We start from the raw sequence: 22,468 nt of genomic DNA on the forward strand, positions 1-22,468 counted from the left end.
CCAAGTACCTAAAAACAATGATTTCCTATTACTCAGAATATATCTGTTGTTCCACAAATGTGTATTATATGGTGTAAAGATGTGTTTAAACATTAGGTTCCAGTACAGAAGAACTTGCTGGTGAAAATCAGATCATTTTACAAGTAATTTGTTTAAATCCGTCACATGGTACATGTTTATTAGATCCGTTTATACTCAAAAAATGATGTAGGTCCACATCCGTCCAGTAGGTGACAGTATATGCGCACTGCCATTGATAAACAAAAGAAGAACTCGAAACTTGGCTCGAAGAAGGCTCTGGAAAAATCATGGCGGCGGCCGATAAGAAAGATGAGCGAGCGGGAAAAGCTCCTAAAAAAGAGTCCCAGCCTTTAATTATCGCCAAAACTCCAGCAGAGGAGCAGCGTTTAAAGTTGGAGAGACTGATGCGAAACCCCGTGAGTTTACTCTTTAACGCAAGTTAGCGGTTTTATTTAGAGTAACTCGTGCTAATGATGCTACTGAACTATTGCAGGAGCACTGAACATAGTATTGAGTTTTATTATTTTCATTTTAAAGGATAAACCTGCGCCTATTCCAGAGAGACCGAAGGAGTGGAATCCTCGCGCTCCGCCAGAGTTTGTGCGCGATGTGATGGGTTTGTGTTGTTTGTTTACGCTTTTAGATTTAGGGATGACGCTAATATGAATTGCTACATAGTTCTAAAATGTCGTAAGTTTTACTTTTTCAATTTGACTTTCAAAAGGAAATTTATATTATCGGTTTGTTTTTGCTAATAGGAAATATATATGTAGGTCTGTTCATCAGACTAAATGGAGTAATTGAAAACCATTGTTTTTCTTATTTTCAAACAGCCTTTGTTTATTTAAAACCTGCAAATGATTGCATTAATTCATTCAAGTCAGTTCTAATATTTTCAGGATTTTTTTTTGCCCTATCAAAAAATCTGTCAGGATTCATTTGTGTTCTGTGTCTCTGTTGAATGTGTGCAGGCTCCAGTGCTGGAGCAGGCAGCGGTGAGTTCCATGTGTATAGACATCTGCGCCGCCGGGAGTATCAGAGACAAGACTTCCTGGAACGTATTTCTGACAAGGTACGTTTCTTTTTCCCCTAAAGCATATGATAATCAAATAGATGTTGCGTTACCATTTATGGATGTTACTAGTTCAATTTGCACTAAGAAAAGCTGAAAATATAGTGTTCTCATCATTGTTCCAAAACAGTACACGTATGAATGATGGGAAAAGCCTGTGTCATGTGTAATGCTTATTGGGGTTATACAGAGTTTTTTCTTTCCCAATCCTCCCTGAGCCTTTTTTTTTTTTTGCATAACTTTAAATTACTGCCACCAAACAGAAATAAAAGCAGGTGCTTCAGTGGAATGTGGATCCACCTGTTATTTGTAGCGGCTTAAAAATAACAGAATTTAGCTGTGAGCAGCTGTGGATCTCACAGAGGTTTTACTGCTGCTGTGACAATCATGTCACTTGATTCATTTCATTGAATTTGTCAGTGTAATATTCTGGTGTGTTATGAGTTGTTCCCCACTATTCCTTTGGAAATACACTTGGGTCACATCAAAAATCAACTCCTATAAAAATTAACTCCTTAACTCCATTCAAGTGAAATTTGATTGAAATTTTGATTTACACTACCATTCAAAATAGGGCTGTGCAAAAAATCGAATGCAATTTTCATGCGTATCTCGTCAGTAAACGCACTCCAGTGATAATAGTAAATCTTCAGCATGTGCGTTCAGATCAGGGTTGCCAGGTTTTCAAAACAAAACCTGCCCAGTTGCTTCTCAAAGCTAGTCCAATCGCGTTTCATTCCATGCGATAAAATACAAGTTTTTTGATGGGGTTCCCTTGGTAAAATTAATAATACTTAATATCACGCTATTGGGATTGGGGTTGCTTCGACCCCCGGACATGAAAAACAGCAGCAGACTTGGCAATGCAATTTTTATCGGAGAACCCCCCTGGAAAGTTTTTAACTAGTTTTGGGAAGCAACTGTGCAGGCTTTGTTGTGAAAACCTGGCAACCCTGATCGGAACGCTCATGCTGGAGATTTACTTCTAATCACAGGAGCGCCTTTACTGATGAGATGTGCTTGAAAATCGCATTTGATTTTTTGCACAGCCCTAATGCAAAAGTTTGGTTTTTGTACAATTTTAAAAGAAGCTTCTTATGCTCAACAAGGCTGCATTTATTTAATCAACACAGTAAATACACTAATATTGTGAAAAATGATTGCACTATAAATGACTATTTTCTATTTTAATTTATTTTCAAATTTAGTAATTAGTCTTTCATGATCTTTTGGAAATCAATCTAATATGCTGATTTGGTGTTTAGGAAAGATTTCTTATTGTTATTATTAATGCTGAAACGTGTTTGCTGGTTAATATTTTTTTTTGTGGAAACGGTGATGCATTTTTCCCCCTAGATTCTTAGTTGAATGGAAAGTTTAAAAGAACAGCATTTATTTGAAATAGATTTTTTGTAACTTTAGAAATTTCTTTATCCCTTGATAAATATAATGCATTCTGGCTGACTAATTTAAAACTTAAAATAAACTCGTTTCAGTATGAATTGATTAAAAATAACACAATAACAACAATAATAGTGTTGAATTTTTTCAACACTATTTATAGAGTATGTTCTGGGTCTTCAACTTCGACTGGGCTGATGGTGGTTCCTCGCCAAAAAAAAAAATCTAAATGTATTACAGTTAGTATTGGTTCACAAACTGTTTCTTTTACTCTTGCAGCAAAAGCTGGATGAAAAATATATTGAGAAGGTGAAAGAAAACCAAAAGGCTGCTGAGGAAAGAACAGCCAAACGCAGAAAGAAGAGGTTTGCAAAATACTGTCTCGTCTGTTTTAAATGCTTTAGAACTAATTGAGAAGTTTATTTTGTGTGATTCTGAATCGCTGTTCTTTTGTGTCATTTAGGGAAAAGTTGAAACAAAAGAAGCTGATGGCCAAGAAAGCCAAGATGGAGGGCCAGAAAGAAGAAGGTACGAGATAATGAAATGATCTTAGAAATCCATCCCATTCTTCCTTGAACGCCAGCTGGAAGACATCTACTAAACTTTGAAGTGTCTGAACACTTAAGTAAACCAATACATTTTAAAATAATCAAATTGTTCATTAATTGTAGTTAATCAAACTGATTGATTTCTATATATTTTCCCTGTTGTGTTTCAAAAAAGCTAAATAAATTCTCTGTGATTCATTGTTGTAAAATAAAACATAAAAACATCGGTAAGGGTGAACGTTTATCATGAACGCTATATTTAAAAGTGCTGTTTATGGATGGCAGCACGGGTCATTGTAATCATCATTATAGTAACTGCAGTTCTTGAATTTCAGCATTCATCAAGCAGTGAGTAATAATGTGTTTGTGTCAGCAGGCTCCGAGGAGAAGTCTTCATCCTCTGCTTCTGAAGAAGAAGAGCAAGAAGATGATGCAGAAGTGCCCAGCTTCATCATGGGGAAGAGGTGACCGTACAAAGAATGGAAGTATCCAGCATATACTACCGTACAATAGCAGAAACCCCTCCAGCAGAGAACTTTAGTGAGCTGTGACGAAAAATACTCCAAATGATGTCTCAGAAGTGCTTTTGTCTTTTGTGCTTGAGTCAGATGTTCAACATTTGAGGTGGACATTGGAAAAGCTGAATGTTTTTCTTTCATTGGAGAGCTGGCGATAAAATAATGTGACCAGGATAGACTTATTCTTGTGTAAATGTTTCTTTTTTTTTTTAAATAAACAACAAAGGGAATAATTTTGGCATTTCAGTTTTTCATGGAACATTGTTCTCACTGTCCTTTAAGTGCTTCTGATTTTCCATTATAAATGATATTTAAAAAGATGTTTAAAATGGTAATATTTTCTATATTACAATAATCACAATTATATTGTTTTTTCCCCAATGCTAAGTATGTTTTACATCACTTTACAGGGTTTCTGCAAGTCTTAATTCACCCTTTAAGGCCTAAAAAGGTCTTTAAATGAGAGCACAAAGGGTTTAAAATCTTGGTGATGGCGTTAAATGTTGCACGTGTTAAAAAAAAACTATTTTATTGTAGTTTGGTCTTTCAATACAAATATCTAAACAACATAAAATCAGGATACTTTACTCGGAACTGCAAATATAAAATGAAGTCAGTGTATAAATTTAACAAATAAATGACAGTTAATTAAAGTGAGTTAAAAAAAAGTTGGCCAATGGCAGATAATTGTTATTGTTTTAATCATAAGCTTTATTTTGATCAGTTTCACACATAAAAAATGCATATAGGTTTGCTTCTAAATGTCTGAGAACATGTCTTTTTGTTTTTTAAACCTGAAACTAAAATGTTGCTCTTTTTAATCATTAATCATGCACACAATTTGTCTTGCCTCATGTTAATGGAGATGCATAATAGATATAGTTTTTGAGTGAGAGAAAAATAAAATCATTTGTACACCCAGGACTATTTAAAATGGCAAAATCTCTAATTGGCAAAAATCACCTAAATGCAAAATAATCTCTGCATTTAAAAAATGTAATTACTGAGAGTGGTGTAATTATTTGTTAGTCACTAATGGACCCTGTTGTCATGTGTACCACATTCCTTTAAAGCACATAAAAACACAAAAACAGCATATTTCTCTCCGCCCTGTATTACCACTCGGCAAACACTGTTAATAGCTCTAGTTCATAGTCTGATTCACCACAATGGGATTCTGGATATGGGTGTTTAACTACTACGTCATTATTTCAACTCGCCCGTCCAGTCTTTGCAAATAATATGAATTCTGAATTTTACATGTTCACACAGAGAGGGAACGTTACAGAGAAGAAGTCAGTCATTTATATCTATAAACAGTGGTTCATTTGCTTCACGTCAAAGCAGGTCTGGTTAAGCTAGTTTTACCAACAAACACAATTCTGATTATTTGATCACAAACACTTCAGACAGTTACTTAGTTTGTGGGGTAAATTAAAAAAAAACATTTTAATTCATATTACATTATTAATTACCATGTAAAACTTCCCTCAAGAAAACAAGAATCTAGGATTATTGATATATTGGATGAATAAACTCCACACCTCTGTTTCTGAAGTCATGTTAACTCCAGTCATGTGTCTTGTTTGGTGGGAATTAAGTCACCGGTATGTGGAGGGTTTGTTGACTTTAACATTAGTCATTCAAACAGACTTTTGCTTTATTTTCCATTTTAAGCGCCAGATAGTTTGATCACAGCTGCCTTGACATTGTAATTGTAGCATGGGCAATGAAAACCTGTTCTGTGCTGTAAGATTAAAGCTAAAAGTAATAACATGATTCAAGCATTTTTGAGAGCTTACAAAGTAGCAACAGTCAGACTTTGGAATTTCAAAGCATTTCTTATGTCCAAAGCACCTCCCAGTTTTTACCTGGGATTCACACACCCTCACGAAAACCTCTCTCCCCTCCCTTCAGCTACTTTTTATAAGAGTTGATTCGTATCTGCCAGACATATTTGTGAGCACAGACACCAGCCAGGTTGACTTGTACTCCAGAATCTATCTGTATCCTTGTTACAAGATGAAGACAAACACAGTGATCCGTTGGATGTCATTGATGTCTATCTGGATGTGGACTGGAGAAGGCAAGTGCATTTTAGCCTTAATTATCCATGTTTGTTCATTTTAGATGGAGGTTACTATAGAGATCTGGTTTCTGCATTATATCACAAATGCACTTCAGTTATATTTTCATTACATTGTTTGCCTTATTCTTCAGTTTAAATGGAGAGAGGCTTTCTCAGGTAATAGCTCATTAAAGAGAGTAAAGTGTACACAAATGTCTCATTAAATTTCCATCATGTTTGATTAGATGTTGTATGTCGGACAGAGATGATTGCAAATTAACAGGCTACGAATCTTCCTTCCGTTCAGCAAAAATACCCAGGCGACTATTATGAACAAATGAGTAAGATCATTTATGAAATCTTTTTAAAGATGTGTACTAATGGCCCGCTGTCCATGGGTCTTATATAAAGTCTGTATCTAAAAATCTGGAATCTAAGGGTGCAAAAAAAAATCGAAATATTGAGAAAATCACCTTTAAAGTTGTCCAAATGAAGTTCTTAGCAATGCATATTACTAATCCAAAATTAAGTTTTGATAATCTTACAGTAGGAAATTTACTAAATATCTCAATGGAACATGATCTTTACTTGATATGCTAATGAGTTTTGTCATAAACGAAAAATCAATCATTTTGACCCATACAATGCATTTTTGGCTATTGCTATAAATTTTACTGTGCTACTTATGACTGGTTTTGTGGTCCAGCGTCATATTTAAACTTTTGAATGGGGTCATTTTTTAAGCTATTATTTCATCCTGTGTGCTATATTTGTTATAAATAGGTGAAACAGCTCATAAGTCATAGGAAGTCACACTCATCACATATATTTTTTAAATGACCTACTACAGAAATAAATACTGATACAATGATGCCTTTCATATGTCATGGTAATACTAGTTGTAAAAAGAGAATCTATATCGAGACTCGAGGGGAAACACACACACACACACACACACACACACTAGTATGCAAGACTGAACCTGTATGTTTTGTGGCCAGTTTTCCATCAATACACCTGTAGCACTGCAGTTACAGCATTTAGGGTTGGTAGGTGTTACACAATCCTTTTTTCCCTGGGACAGGTGCATGTGAATCAGACTGAACCTGCTATTATTCTGTGACAGACTTAAATGGGGATCAAGTTGGAACAATGAGGTCACTTTAAAAATGCCTCATCAAATTCTTTTTCTCTGTCTGCAGGTCAGATATTCCAGCCTGAGCTTACATCTAATGCTTTCCTAGCCAAGGTCACCAGTAATACAGTGATACTGAAGCAGCCATATTGTGTTTTTAATCAGCCGTGTCCTGGCTGTGAGATATGGCTGGTGGCTGGGCTGTGCTCAGGTAAAAACATCTTTAGAAATTGTAATACTATTTCACAATATTGCTCTTTTATGTATTTGATCAAATAAATGCAGCCACATATTGAGCATAAAAGGCTAAAAAAAAAAAAAAAAAAAGATCTAATGCAAATTCTCCCATCTGCTTGCATTATCAATCCTCTTTCACTTTTAGCGAACGGCACCTTTGATGCTCTAGTAAACAGCTCAACTACCAACATCCTCAGCTTGTCACCCTACCCAACAGCATTCAACCCATCATTAAACAACTTCTTTCTGACCAGAGTTGGACTTCTGTCAGACTTCCCCTGTAATCAGTACCCCAATGATCGCTACTTCGTAGTCGGCGCTGATGGGATTTGTAGTGGGGTCAACTGTAACGGAGTATTACCTGATGGATCCACCGTTTGGTAGGACCTTTTGATGGATTGTGCAACATGAATGGAAGAAATTATTTAAGAAAAGTTCCAAATTTGTCATTCTAAAAACCCATAGAACAATTGTGTTGACTCTGAAATTTTGTTTCGTTTTAGATAACAAAAGCTAACTGAACTCTCATTTTGATGTAATGTGGTCATATAGCTACATTTAGCTGAACTACAGTGCGTAGTGATGACAAAACACGAGGAAAAATTGCCAAAAATGTCCACCGCCGTTAGTTACATTTTAGTGAAATTTTGCGGGCAAAAATAAAATCCGAGACCCTGCATCGACTGCAACACGTTCAAGGCCCAGAAATGTAATAAGGACATTGTTAAAATAGTCCATGTGACATCAATGGTTCAACCTTAATTTTATGAAACTACGAGAATACTTTTTGTACGCAAAGAAAAGAAGCATAACGACCTTAATTAACAATTTCTTTACATTCATTTCAGTCTTCGCCGTATGTTCTAGAGACTACCAAAACGCGAGTGTCATATCTTTTGTTTTGTTTTGCAAAATGTTAGGGTTTGAGCCACTGATGTCACATGGACTATTTTAAGTCCTTACTTGGTTTCTGGGCTTTGAATGTGTAAGTTCAACGCTATCTCACGACCAGTTCGTATGTGTTTTACGAGCTGGCTAATGATGGTCATATGAATTTGTACGAATGACCTACAACTAACCCCGCCCCTAAACCTACCCATAACTGGGGCCTAGACAAATCGTACAAAATCGTACAAGTGAGGTACGATTTGTCTACTTAGTTTTTTCTCTTCAACAAAAAATAGTTGAAAGCTCAGTCAACTTTTGCACATTTCTGAGCAACACAGAGCAGTTCTATTCATTCCTGAAATAATCAGTACATTTGAGCCAATCAGAATCACTGAATCATTCACTCATAAAAACAAACACTTGTCGCCACCTACTGGTGTAACAATGTAACCTGCAGAAACAGTTACTGAAAACCCCCACATCTAATGCGCAGACTTACGATATTTATTTACATGATTCTTTTAACAAATCTAAAACCATTCAAATGCTGGTATTCTTATCCAATGATGTCCTTAAAGGAGACTGTTATCTGAATCATTGATAGTTTTATGTTTTAAAAGATTTTTCAAATTAGGCCCTACTTTACATTGTCAAAAGGTATCTTGCATGCAGTTTCAAAACACTAGATTTGCGTTTGCTTTTAATGTATTGTAACTATTTTTCACTGACAGTTTCAAGTATCTTCTAATCGATGCTAATGGGACTCTTGTTAATTCGTCAGACTGGTCTGGCAACATTACTCTTCCCAAACGTAAGAATTCATATAAAATCCTTTGAACTACTGCTATATAATATTGGAGTCATCCTAACAGCCGTTGGCATTAATAGATATCTTAATAATCTTTTTATACAGTACTAGCCCTTAACACCATTTCTGATGGTCTGAGTGCGAGATCTGGTGCCATGGTTGTCATTACTACCATCCTATGTGTGGCTGCGGCTCTGCTTTTACTGCTTTTCCTCATCATGTTATGTGTAACCTGGTGAGTGAATTACACTTAAATCACACTTGTGTACATATTTGATATGTTATCAATATATTATTTCTTAATTGTCCAAATGTAATTTGTTTTTCTAACACATGACTGAATCTTGTCCCTGCAGCTGTACCAAGAAAGACGGTAAGAAAATTTCAGTCATGAACTCAATCCGTATCCCCCGCTATGACACCCACAACCTAAAGGAGCGTGTGCACCCCTACGACAACCCAGCTTACCAGCCGGATTTGAAAAATTACTCCACATCATCCACTCTGCCCAGGGATGGCGCACGAAAGCTGTGAGCTCCCAAAGACACCGTTACTGCACTGCATATTTCATGGGAAGGCAAACTACTTTGCAGTATTTTCTCTTTCATTGTTAGTTACAAGGCAAAATAGAGGACAGAAGTAAACTTGAAATTAACCCATCAAATATCAACATATGTTACATTGCTGTTTTGCACGGTTGTGCTAAAAGCTTCTTTTTAGTCATCATCTTCCATGTTTTTGTAATGTCTTGTGTCCTCAGTATTGTTTGTGATCAAAGGAACACTGCACTGCACTGACTATAACATGCAAATTCACTAGATGGCACTGTTTAGTGGGAAATATGTGGCAGAGTGCCAGTCATAGTGTAGTAGTGCTTTCTTGTCTTAGGGGTCAAATAGGTCTAAATAACCCTTTATTAACAAAGCAGGTGAACTTGTTTCTTTTAACTCATATTACACTGGATATATTTTGTATTATTGATATCCTTTCTTTTTCATGTTTTAATCATGATCATAGTCATCATTCTCTTAGTTAGTGGTTTTATAGTTTTAATCTTTGTCGGCTGTGTATGTGCTGTATGTATACAAAGCAGTTACCCTGGTCTTTAATCCTTTAGGTTAAAACATTATGAAGTTTAAGTATGAGCTTTAGGTTAAAATGTTATGAATTTACTCATATTACAGGTGTTTTAAGTTTTTTTTTGTTTATGATTGTTAATCACGTTTTATGCAGAAATCTTGCTTAGACAGTCTTGGAGTACAGTCAAATGTTCAGCCATTCCATGTAGTTTCTCAGTTAAGACTTAATAAAAACAGCATGTTTAATAATTAGCCTATACAGTCAACTTTTAAGGAAGTATCCTAACTGTGATGCAGCCTCATAATCGAGTAAAGTTTAATGATACTCTAACAAGCATAAAAATAATAAGCAAACACAAATATTGGATAACTCCAATATTTATATGACTCATTTTGTTAATACTACTCAGTATTTAATTAAGTAAAAGTTTATAATGCCACCTTAAATTTAAGCCTTCAGTTATTTTATATAATATAAATATAAAATCTGATTATTATTTGCTTATTTGGACATAATCCACTTTACAGTTTATTGTCTGGGTAATTGCACTCTATACCTTACTATACTTTCATGGCAATTTGAAACTGTTTTAATTTTTGGCGAATAGGAGGTGAATAGGAATCATTTGTCAAGTTAATTTGTATGTTTTTGTACTAACTGCTTATGGCCCATTAATGGTCAGATTTATTCTTGGGCTTAATGCTTACATTTCCATACAAATTGCAAAGTACAAATTGAAATTTCCACACCGTTTTATCATGACTTTTAACATCACTTGCTGACCAATGGATCCTCTGCAGTGAATGGGTGCCGTCAGAATAAGAGTCCAAACAGCTGATAAAAACATCATGTTTGTAATCATGTTTCTCACCTGATTCAGACTAGATGACTGTTCACTGGACAAAGCAATATTGAGAGGATTCATATTTTAGCCAGAAGATAAATTTCAAGTTAAAAGATGATGAATCTATAACAAACATTTAGCTTTTCGCTGTACAAAACCTTCATTTGATTAATCTAGATTACTTGTGGATTATTGAATTGTTTTTTTTTAATCAGCTGTTTAGACTCTTATTCTGACGGCACCCATTCACTGCAGAGGATCCACTCACTGGAGCAAGTGCTACATTTGCTAAACAATAATAATAATAATGATAATGATAATTATAATTATACATTTCTCCAAATCTGTTCTGATAAAGAAACAAACTCATCTCCATTTACTGTAAATTTTCAGCAAATCTAATTTTTGGGTGAACTATTCCTTTAACATTAACTAACATAACACATAGCCGATTAACTAATGTGATCAGGATTAATAAATACTGTAACAAATATACTGCTCATTTAATGTTTGTAATTGTTAATTAATGGGAGCTTATTGTAAAGTGTTACTTGAAATAATATGCAAAAAAAGGGACATCCTCATATTCCAGATAAAAAAGCCTCTGCTAAACGGCAACTCACATAGCCTCTGCTAAACGGCAACTCACATTCACACACACACACACACACACACACACACACACACACACACACACACACACACACACACACACACACACACACACACACACACACACACTTTATATCTAAAAACAGGGCTGTGCCGATAACTCTTTGATAGACTGGTGAGTCACAAGAAGCCCACACAGTGTATCCCCTCCTCTGGTCACAGCTCTAAAGGTGCGTCTGTATTCCTGGATCAATGAGTCAGCTGTGCCCACACTCACACGCATGAATTACGTGGCCTCTCGCCTCTCGCCCTTTATTTTGTATAAACATATAATTTTAAGGAAAACTTCACTGGAGCCTTTACAACATTCTCCTACATTTTACCATGTTTGAGAATGTTTTTGAATCAAGACTCCTATTGTCCTATCAAGACTTCCCTTTTTCATTTTGGTCAGTTTATTTATCTCCGTCTGGAAGGAAACTACGTTGTGATTTGTCAGTGAATCACCTTCCTTTTTCCATGATAAAGGAGCACTGCTCATGTTGACAGCACTTGTGCATATCAGAATATGTGAGTGCTGACATTATATGAGAGTCTATGCTTTGATTTCCTCCGAGACCATAATCAAGGAGTCGTTCAGTTTTCCACCTTGTTTATTCTGCTTTGTGCATTTAGCGAGGCTGTTAGCCTTCAAAAACAGCTAAAAAGATATTTTCTTTCAGTTTTCCTAGTGTTCTTACATGAGTCATTTCAGTTAAAGTGAAGTGTCTTTCCATTACGATGGCAAACTGGGGATATTTGGTCAGATCATGAGGTAATCGGTCAGAATAACTTAAAAATAACGTGTTAAGGAATAATACCTCTGTGAAAAGGAAGTGCACAGCCATAATATTACACTTACAGCTCTCTTATGTTCTGAATCACCATTCACCATTGAACGCAACATTTACTCTTCTGCTTTTTTAACACTAAATTATATTTACTTAATCATTAGAAAAAAAGCACTTTAGCATTTCACCAAGGCTTGTGCCACGGAAAAAGAAGGAAGGGTCTAGCAATGCCTCTATAAAGATTTGAATTAAAGAAATAATAGAGATGTGGATAGCTCTTAAAAATAAAGGTTCAAAAGGGGGGTTTTCATAATGATGCCATAAAAAAACAGTATGAAGAAACTTTTCTGTGAACAGTTCTTAAAATAACCTTTTTTTCCCTTAACATTAAAAACATAATCTAATAACGGAACAGTTCCATGGATGTTAAAGGTTCTTCAGGAGCCATATAAGTAATAACAAAATAAAAGATAGTAAAAGAAAGAGATCAAAATGTGTGTTCCTATTTTGGTTTCAAATATCTATTTCAAAATCCTCTTAAATTAGGGCATTCTTTAGAATTATGCCCTCTAATATCATCATATATTTGGCTAACCAAGTGAACACAGTAAAACCACACTGACATACATTCAGACAATTTCAGCCTAGTCTTTATAATGAAGGAACTAGACTTTAAATCAAAAGGTGAGCTGTAAATGTCAAGTCAGGGCAGGTTGTCACATTTTTTATTAGGGCAGTTGTCAGATACACTGGCAACGTTTAATATTTTAATCGTTTTGCGTTTTATATTTATTTTACTGTTTAAATTTACAGCTGAAAATCCTGTAATAGGATGGTTCCTTTGTTACCCCAGTCTTAAGTGAGAACGTGCGTTCAATAAACTATCTTTTAGACAATAAAAACGCTGGAAATGTTCAACTGGTTCCTGTAGCCAGCCCTTCGAGGTACAATTGATACAAAATTTGACTTTCAAAAATGAACCAACGCTGAGAAATATTTACTGGAGTGTGTGACCTAGTGTTTACTGTTCAGTAGTCCATCAACTCCACTGTTTGTTTGCTCATCTCAGCTATGTTTGCTCTTGTTAAGCAGGGTTAAGAAATGACTGCTTTTCCCCTCACACTGAGAATTCATTTCACGCGTCGCGTCGCGCCACACCTCGTCTCCACTTGACGCGACGCAACAAAAGTAGCTACAACATTCAACACAGCCGCCTATACAGTCGCGCAATTGTCTTGTAGTTCATAACCAGTAGTGTTGATTCTAAAGGGAGCGTTGTAGTTCTGTCGCGTCGCGTCTGTTTAATACCTTCTCTCTCAAGTGTGTGATCCAGTCAGTCACTCCTCCTACAAACAACCCACAGAGATCAAACCCACCCGCTTCTAACGCGTGGATTGTGTGGACGACCGCTGGACCGAGCACAGCGGTGCTGCTTCTCAGTACAGCGTTGTGTATGACGAGCTTTATTGATAGAACAGTTTATTTGCCATTTGTGCAATGCTTGGAAACATGCGTGTTATTGAAGGAATAAGAAGTGTCGGCGCGTGAATATCCTCTGAATGACAGCATGGCTAAACGAAGCACACTATTCATCAGGATTGTGGAAGGAAAGAACCTGCCAATCAAGGACATGTAAGTGCCGATGACTTTATGTGATAATTATAAGATCAATTACACAGAAATATGTTGGAAGACGTGTTCAGTATACATGATGATAAAGAAACTGAAAACAGTATGGGATTTGACAGATCTTTTTTGACTAATCATGCTACTGTACTTCCATTTTTTTAAACAATGGATTACGTGATAAAACAAATACAGTTTATAAATTGATTACAAAAAGAAAGGAAAAAAATGCCCTTCTGGCATTTTAATCATAAACATGAACAAATAGCCTATATGTCCTACATCTGTATCTGAAACATCTACAAGTGTTATGTGTATTATCATTATATTATGAGCATTATCATATAAATATTAAGTTATATACATATTTCTAAATGGATATTTCAGTTATTTTTAGGAGACATTGTGTAGAACAGTTGAAAAACTGAAGAATTAAAGTTAAAAAGCTGTTTTAGTGTGTAATTTGTTCACTTTTGGCACAGATGCCCCCTTACAGCGAAATACATAACAGATATATATATATGTGTATATATATATATATATATATATATATATATATAATGCATTTCTCTTAATCATCAGATATTATTCATCAATGTAAAAATCACACCATGAGATTCAGTCAATTTAATTATATTCAGATATTTTACACTTTATTATTAAATTTTTTTCAAAGCTCATGCCAAAACACTGCATAAAAACTCTTTTCAAACCCTTAATGAACATTATGAATGAAATAAGCTTGTTAATTGGTTCCCTGTTTGGAATTGGCAGCATTCCATTGTGAATAACACAAATTCATTTGGTGCTCAGCTCAGTGTGTTCTTTGTCTGGCATGAGGTTGGAAACTCACATGGTTATGATTTTATAACGGTAGCCCAGATGACAATGGTTTATATGTTTCTATTTGTGGAAAGGACAGCTCTGCCACATTCTGTGAGGAAATGACTTTATTGGTTAGTAAGGTCATCCATATTAACATTTCAGCACTGTGTTCATGTCAGTGTGAAGAAAATGTGATTCGCTGCCCTTCTCTTCCTGAGTTACTGATTCCACTTCCTAGTATGATTAGATTAAATAACTAGTCATTTATCAAATTTGCTGAGCTGTTTAGTTGGTGGGCCGAACAGCAGGAGCAGATGTTGCAAGGAGTGTTTGCATTTAGACTGTGGTGGTGGTGACGCTGCCAAAAGTGCACAATGGCAGATTGCACACGTTCTCTACAAACATGCTTTATTTACATAGGACCTGGGTGAGTTTTAGTAAAGAGTGCGCACCTTTTTGGATTTCATTAGATTTTTCTTTAAATGATTGCAAGGTTCTGGAAAGCTTAGCTTGTATATTCCGAACTGTTTAGGTGAGCTCATTATAATCAAGCAGGCGGTGAGCAAACAGCACCCAGGCACAGGAAATATGAGCACTTGTTTTCTGAGATAAATGTTCCTTGATTGGGACATTTACAAGATCAAAGTAGAGAATGCAATCAGATAGGCCAACTAGATATTGTTGTCAGTCATCATCATTTTTTGTTTGTAATTTTTGTAATGATATATCAACTTGAATATAAAATAACAATAATAATTGATTTATTATAATTATTATATTATATTATTATATTATATTACGCGGCTCTGTGGAATACTCGATTCTGATTGGACAGTCACCACATTCCGAGGTATGTTATTTCCTGATAACAACCGGTAAAAACTAATATAACACATGCTCATCCAGGTGACTGCAACTGCGGGTTAATACTATTTCGCTTTCTGCGACCATTTTTTCTTCTTGGAAGCTTTGCGTTTGGTTGGCTAATAACATTTTAAAACTCTGTACAAATATTCAGTAGTTAATGGCTTGTTCGAGTCTGTCCTCCAACAAAAAACGACCATATAGAATGTTGATAGCAAGAATTGGACCTTAAAATAATGTGTCATCGTAAAAGCCATTGCGATATGTTTTCCAGCAACTTATGCAATAATCGCATGCATTATAATATTTGAAGAATCCTTGTTGCATCTGAAATTGGTTCTTTGTTTTTATTTATTATATTATCTCAAGGTCTCACGATGAATAGATCAGTGTTATAATGTATATGGTTGCAACTGTTAATAGGAAATTACTTTAATAAAGCCTTATATAAATGCTTCAAGTAAAGTGTTAACAAAATGTCTTATTACATAGGTTATATTTGAGTCAGGTGGCATTTTTAGCATAAAGTCAAGAATTAACAACCTGTTACTTAAGGTCATGTTGAAATGAACATAGCGGCAGATATTTTCTTATGTATTGCGATGTGCATCCGAGTTTAACAGATTTTAGAAAAAAGAAGAAAAAATATAGGGGGACTTGTTTCATCCCATGAAAAATGAATTTGGTGGATTGAGAAGGGCTGGGATTGAGTGCACTAAATGAGTTTGACATATGTCTGCCATTTTCACTGTCAAGTTTTGATTCTATTTTTTAATAAAGATTACATGGTCAAAGATGCTTTTACAAAATAGAGTGTATTTTCATTTCATGCTGACTTTAAATTTCAAGTATGTGTTTAACATATAAAATGTGTCAAAGTCCCCAGACAGAACATCATGGCTGCAGAAGATAAGAGAAGCAGAGAGAATGAGAGAGGATTCTCTCCTCTTCCTTCTTTTGTCATCATCTCTATCCTGCTCCTGCAGGTGTCTTGAGGATGATAGTATGTGGTTCAACTGCCAAGCTACAGTGCTGTTTGATGTAGCACCTGATTCTGACAGCCACAGGTTTCCCCATTACACTGATAACAACAGGCGAAGATGAATCACCGCACGATGCACTCATTCTCCTCTCCCTCAGCACACACACACACGCATGCACGCAAATACTCATACAGCTCACCAAAGTTGCCAAGGGCAGTCATTACCTCCACAGAGGAATTTCAATATCCTCGCAGTGACAACAGACATCTCAACACATGCTCTGAGACGGCATGCAATGATAAAATGCTCACCTATCAGACAGCGGGATGTCGAAATGAAAATAGGAGTCATAAAAAATAAAAAAAAACTTGGAATGCCCACTGTATAGTTGCAAAAAGGTGACAAAAAATAGCATGTCATGATTTTATATCTGAAATTTAAAGCTGAGGAGTGTATAGTTCCTAGGAATCTATGTTATTCATTCCAGTGGAATTTGCTTTGTGCAGGATGAAGTAAAAAAAAAAAAGATCTGCAAATATTTTGGCATAAAGTTTAATTAAATACACCCTCACATTTCAGGGTCTCTCAGAAGGTTAAGTCGTCATAGTTGGGTACAGTTTTACAGCTGTGAATGGGAGACTACATCAAATATATTTTTGCATTCCTATTTACTCAAATAGTAAAGACAAATAGAGCGAGACTGACAATGGTAGTCAGAAGAGGACCTTATCGAATTTACTGTCCCTATAGCTGCTGAATTGAAAACTTCCTCACAGCATTATTATTATTATTATTTTTTTGTAATTTGATGCAAAGGTAATATAATACTAAGAGTAGTGTTATAAACAAATGTGATGCAGATGATCCTTGAAACACAAGGTCTGTGAAATTGGTCCTTGAAGTAGTTGTGGTGAAATGTTATTTTATTTTTTCATGTTGTGTCATGTTGTGTGAGCAACAAAGTAAAGGGAAGAGTGTGCAAAAAAAGGGAAACCCATAAAAATAGGACATTATTATAATAGAGAGGACCCTTGAAGATCCTCCTAATTATGTGTCTATATCAGTAATTCTCCTAACATATGACATAATTTGACAAGGTCAATGTTAGCTCAGTTTGTAAAAAGTCATGTGCAGCAGCTCTCCAAAAGCTTAATGATTTATTAATGACTAATTCATGATATTTAAAAAAACTATAATAACCAACATGAATACAAAGACTACATTTCTATGTGTTTTTAAACTAGATTTTTAAATATATCTAGGAAAGTCTTTGACCCCCATAAATGACTTTCCTCTGGAATCTCATTAATATCATGGTTGGATAGATAACGATTCTGTGAAATAAAAGATTAATAAGTAATTTCATTATTTTCTTAAAGCTCCAAAAAGGAAGATTCTTTGTGGGACTTGAAAAGGTTCTTCTATGGAATTTTTTTATTATTAATTAATTAATTAATTTATTTTGTGTGTGTGTTTATAATTAAACATTACTTTTGAAGTGTATAAGGAGACAAAAATATTTTCCATTGAACCTTGTAAACCATAAAAATATAAAGTCTTTCTATATTTAAATATGCTTTGTTGATCTGAGAGAGCAACTGCATCATAATTAGCATGTAATTATTTCCTATTTGCATAAACCAACCATGTGTGATCATGAGATTAATACCTATTGCCAGTATGCAATAACATTATTGTTCATTTCACTTGCAGAACTGGAAGCAGTGATCCATACTGCATCGTGAAAATTGATAACGAGGCAATAATTCGGTAGGTATGATTTTTTTCCCCCTGACATTTCAGTTTGAGTCCCAGTCTTTGGGGAGCTAATATTGGTCCACGTTGCTATACAGCCTATAATAAGTCAATTATCACAAATTGAACAGGTTAGAAATGAAATTTTCTGTGAAGCAGAACTAATTTCATTTGTGCCACATAATTGAAATCTCTGCTGTTCCATAGATTGCTGTGTGGTTGTTCCAGAGCTTGTGTACCTCCACATTTGGCAGCTATATAAAGGCCACACTAAACAAACCTAGGATTTAAGGAGTCTGAGGTGGAGGTTCAAAATGCAAAATATATATGCTGTGACCATAAGTACAGTGTGGGCATATTGATTGGTGGTGCTCCACACAGAATTAAGAGTAGCAGGTAGAAGGTAGAAGAAATGAAAATCCATCTTACATGCATGAAAACCCTGCTAGGAAGGAACCACTAGCACAATGAGAGCAGTGAGAATTCTGTGACTCACTTTATTCCTAGTGCATATAAAAAGAACTTATTTTCCAGCTGAACTGAAAGGTTTATCAATCACTCGATTGATATCAACAGTGAATGATACAGAGTGGGAGTGTTTTCTGAGCCACTGTGATTTTTGGGGTCAATAATATATATTCTTTCCCTGGAATACCAAATCTGAAGGTGAATAAATGTTAAGTATGGATTGTAGTCTGATGTTTGTTTCCACAGGATCATTACCATGGTAAATAAGTCTGTTGCCGCAAGAGTGAAAATCTGATATGCTGCGTTTACGAAACATGTTTGCCTTAAGAGATTAACAAAATGCTAATCTTTTTTGATCAGATATTGACATTTCTATCTGAACCACCTGTCTGCCTATCACTGTGGTTAAAATAAAACCACTGTCTGGTTTTGTTATTGTTTAAATAGAAATCATCATGTTTATACCGATTCTACAGACATTGTTTATTCATTTAGACTAGACATATATCAAACAGGGGTCTTTGCCAGACTTCAAATTCATTCAGCGATTGCTTTTTTTTGTTTTTATTATTTTTTTTACAAATATTTCTATTTAGCTTTTTTTTTTTAATTTTTTTTTTTTGTAAGTTTAGTATTTTTTACTATTTAATTTAGTTGCAAATTCAGCATTTCTTACTTACATTTGAGGTTTTTTTTTAAGTTAAAGTTTTTTCCTAATATATTTTATGTTATTTTAGTTGAAAAGTTTTTTTTTTACAGTTTAGATTAAGTTCGTTCTTTTTTTTGTTGTTGTTTAACTCTTTCCCTGCCAGCATTTTTGAATAAAAGTTGTCAGCCACCGCCGGCGATTTTGATGAGTTTTACTCAAATATGAAATATGACAATACAACAACAACTACAACAAAAAAGATCAGAGACCCTACTTTTAAACAAAAAAATCTGTCTTATTCTAGCTTAAAGCATTCTTTTTAATCAAAAATTGAATATAGGTAGGTTTCATAAAAATGCATAATTTTGAGCAAAAAGCTGAGAAAATCACATTTTTGTCAAAAACTATTTCTGGATAATATTCAGTACGATTATAAAACCATAAATCCAGTAAATAGCTTCAATCAATACCTTCAAAGCTTCCACAGACATACATATACCACTTCCTGGATCAACATTTTACTCTTTAACATTATGCATTTTAATTTATATGCTGTCTATTGCTGATGATCGCATTAATTTTTAATACGCATCTGTTTACATAAGAGAAGAGCTCATTTCTCCGTCCTGTTCACGTGTGTTTCTGTTCAAGAGGTTTTGTACTTGATCAGAAGATGTATAGTAGCTCCCCCGAGTGTATTACATTGAAAACACGAAATGCTGTAAAAACTCGTCAATGCTGAGGAAGTGTTGTCTTCTAAATGGCGAGATAACTCGTCAATGGCGGGGAAAGAGTTAAAAAAACATTCAACATTCAGCTGTCCAACATTTCAGAGGATGACATTTTTAATTTATAGACACACCAGGCAGATTTTTAACTTTCCCTACATTGTGTACAGAGTAATAATTCTTGTTTGTTTGTTTTTTCATCTATTTGTTTGTTTCATTCATCTTTTAGGACAGCAACAATATGGAAGACATTGTCTCCATTTTGGGGTGAAGAATACACCGTCCATCTTCCTCCCTACTTTCGTACGGTGTCTTTTTATGTCCTGGATGAGGACTCTCTCAGGTCTGACCCTACACTAACCTATGTACTACTTACTTGGTTGAAGGTGAAGTGTGATATTTGTCTGTAAAAATACCGTTTTAACTGCTGATACGTTGTAAAATTTAACAGCACTATAACTGTGATTCAAATCATACTTAGTACTTATGTTTGCTTTACGGATACCTGCTGTCTGAAAAACCTCATTCTGTTCACAGCCGAGATGATGTCATTGGGAAGGTGTCAATCAGCAAGGAGCTTCTCACTGCTAAACCTCAAGGTAAGAGAGAGTATTTACACCCTTTATTCACTCGCTGTGGTGAAATGGGAAATCAATATCCAGAGCCAACAAGGCATTTCTCAGTGTCAACAAGATTGAGACAGCAAGACAAGTGTTGCAAGAAAGTTGTGACAAATAATGGACGTAAAAGCGGACTTTAAACTAAAAGACATTTGACTGTCATGTGACTGTGATAAACCACAAACTTCCTCAAGTCATATTTAGTTAATATTGCTACATCTAATCATAATACTAAGTTTAGAGATTAGATTAACCTCCAACTTTGAGTATTCAAGACATTTTCACATGGTTGACATGGAAGAGCTGAAAAATGCCAGAGATTTACATTAAAACAACCATCAAACAACATTGGCTTCCTAAAAAATCCCAGAAAGCACAGTCACAATCAGTGGTTATCAGTTGTCTTCTATTCACTTACCAACAATGCAGATGTTGTACAAATGTATATAAATAAAGCTTTATTTTTTTTTTGATTTTTGTAATTATCTTTCATTCCCAATGTGCATTAAAGGAGAACCGTCCTTCAAACTTAGAAGTATGACACAGGAGTGACAATGTAGGAATTTGAAGGAATTCATTGAATAGTTCATTTATTTATGATCTGCATGGTTCGGTTTAATGTTTTAATATGTGAACGTCATTATGCATGTTACACTACCATTCAGTATGTTTTAAATTTTTCCAGAAATTCATTGAGCATTGATTCATTTTTATTGAGCAAGGATGCATTAATCAAAGACTTTTATTTCAAACAAATGCTTTTTTTTTAAAATCCTTCTATTCATCAAAGAATCATGACACAAATGCATTATATATATATATATATATATATATATATATATGTTTTTCAACATTAATAAACATACAGTAAGAATGTTTCTTGAGCAGCAAATCAGCACATTAGAATGATTTATGAAGAATTATGTGACACTGAAGATGGAAGGATTTCATAGCAATGTACTTTTGTACACCAATGTACTCCAGCTACAGCAAGCATCCATGATGCACAGGGATGTTGTTAATAACACCAGCTGCGTTTTAATGTGTGACTTCATACATGTGTCACAGGTAATCGAGTCATCAGTGTCCCAAATTCATGTTCGCAATATACTGATTCACAACATAGAGAACTAGGGAATGAAATGAGTCACAGACATATTCTCTTCAATTTGCAAGCAGATGTAATTTATTTACTCTGAAAACAGGACAACAATACTGATGAGAAAAATAGTATAACTGCATGAACTGATTTGAAATCAACTGGAGTAGGACTCCTTTGTGTACTATGACCACACGTTTTAGTGAGGTTCCTGTGAGGTGGTGTTTTGAGATTGGTGCTGGTGAGTCATTGAGGTTGTCTGGGCTTGCAACTCGTGTGTTGTGCCTGAGGGGCAAGGACACGGCAGGGTTATCCATTATCATGGCACAAAATAGAAGAGAGCATCACTCTTTGTGCCCCCTGTGACGTGTTGATGAATAGTCAGACAACCAAGGCCATCCGTGATGAAATAGAAAAGCAAAATGACAGCAGTCATTAACATTGTTTAGTTCACTGTGTTGGTGTCTCAGAGAGATAGGGTATAATAACGATTGTTTGGATATGCAGCTCAGCTTGTTAGTGTTAACAATAGTCTAAACACGATCGAGAGCCCGTTAAATGTTGCCCAGCAACCCTAGCCTCATTTCAGGACTGCAGCAGCTTTGTCAGAGGTAGTGCACTTCTCAACATATTGAGCTTTGCTTCTCATGTGGGTAATGCTGGTTCGAATTTGGCTCACAACAGTTTTTTATCTGGTTCCCTAGAATTTGTATCTTACATATGTATTTGTGTGTGTGTGTGTTTGTGTATATATATATATATATATATATATATATATATATATATATA

General features: G+C 35.1%; 3 protein-coding genes across 3 annotated transcripts in view; all 3 read left to right on the forward strand.

Moving 5' to 3' along the window:
* Positions 1-269: 269 nt before the first annotated feature.
* Positions 270-3,793, forward strand: prkrip1 (PRKR interacting protein 1). The gene is made up of 6 exons (XM_059549910.1): positions 270-437; positions 559-637; positions 993-1,093; positions 2,774-2,859; positions 2,958-3,022; positions 3,419-3,793. Exons 1-6 carry the CDS (start codon positions 309-311, stop codon positions 3,508-3,510), a joined length of 552 nt encoding a protein of 183 aa, XP_059405893.1. The 5' UTR covers positions 270-308; the 3' UTR covers positions 3,511-3,793.
* Positions 3,794-5,630: 1,837 nt separating this feature from the next.
* On the forward strand, positions 5,631-9,563 carry upk3b (uroplakin 3b). The gene is made up of 6 exons (XM_059548998.1): positions 5,631-5,646; positions 6,831-6,974; positions 7,146-7,380; positions 8,620-8,699; positions 8,802-8,931; positions 9,053-9,563. The coding sequence occupies exons 1-6, from the start codon at positions 5,631-5,633 to the stop codon at positions 9,228-9,230; spliced, it is 783 nt and encodes a 260-aa protein (XP_059404981.1). The 3' UTR covers positions 9,231-9,563.
* Positions 9,564-13,203: 3,640 nt separating this feature from the next.
* Positions 13,204-22,468, forward strand: part of LOC132140872 (ras GTPase-activating protein 4-like) — a 33,046-nt gene continuing 23,781 nt past the window's right edge. The window contains exons 1-4 of the mRNA XM_059549911.1: positions 13,204-13,694; positions 18,074-18,130; positions 20,190-20,303; positions 20,498-20,559. Of these exons, the coding sequence (XP_059405894.1) occupies positions 13,630-13,694; positions 18,074-18,130; positions 20,190-20,303; positions 20,498-20,559 (298 nt within the window). The 5' untranslated portion in view covers positions 13,204-13,629. The remainder of the gene's footprint in view (positions 13,695-18,073; positions 18,131-20,189; positions 20,304-20,497; positions 20,560-22,468) is intronic.

Source organism: Carassius carassius, chromosome 5, assembly GCF_963082965.1.
Source record: "Carassius carassius chromosome 5, fCarCar2.1, whole genome shotgun sequence".
Classification (NCBI taxonomy): domain Eukaryota; kingdom Metazoa; phylum Chordata; class Actinopteri; order Cypriniformes; family Cyprinidae; genus Carassius; species Carassius carassius.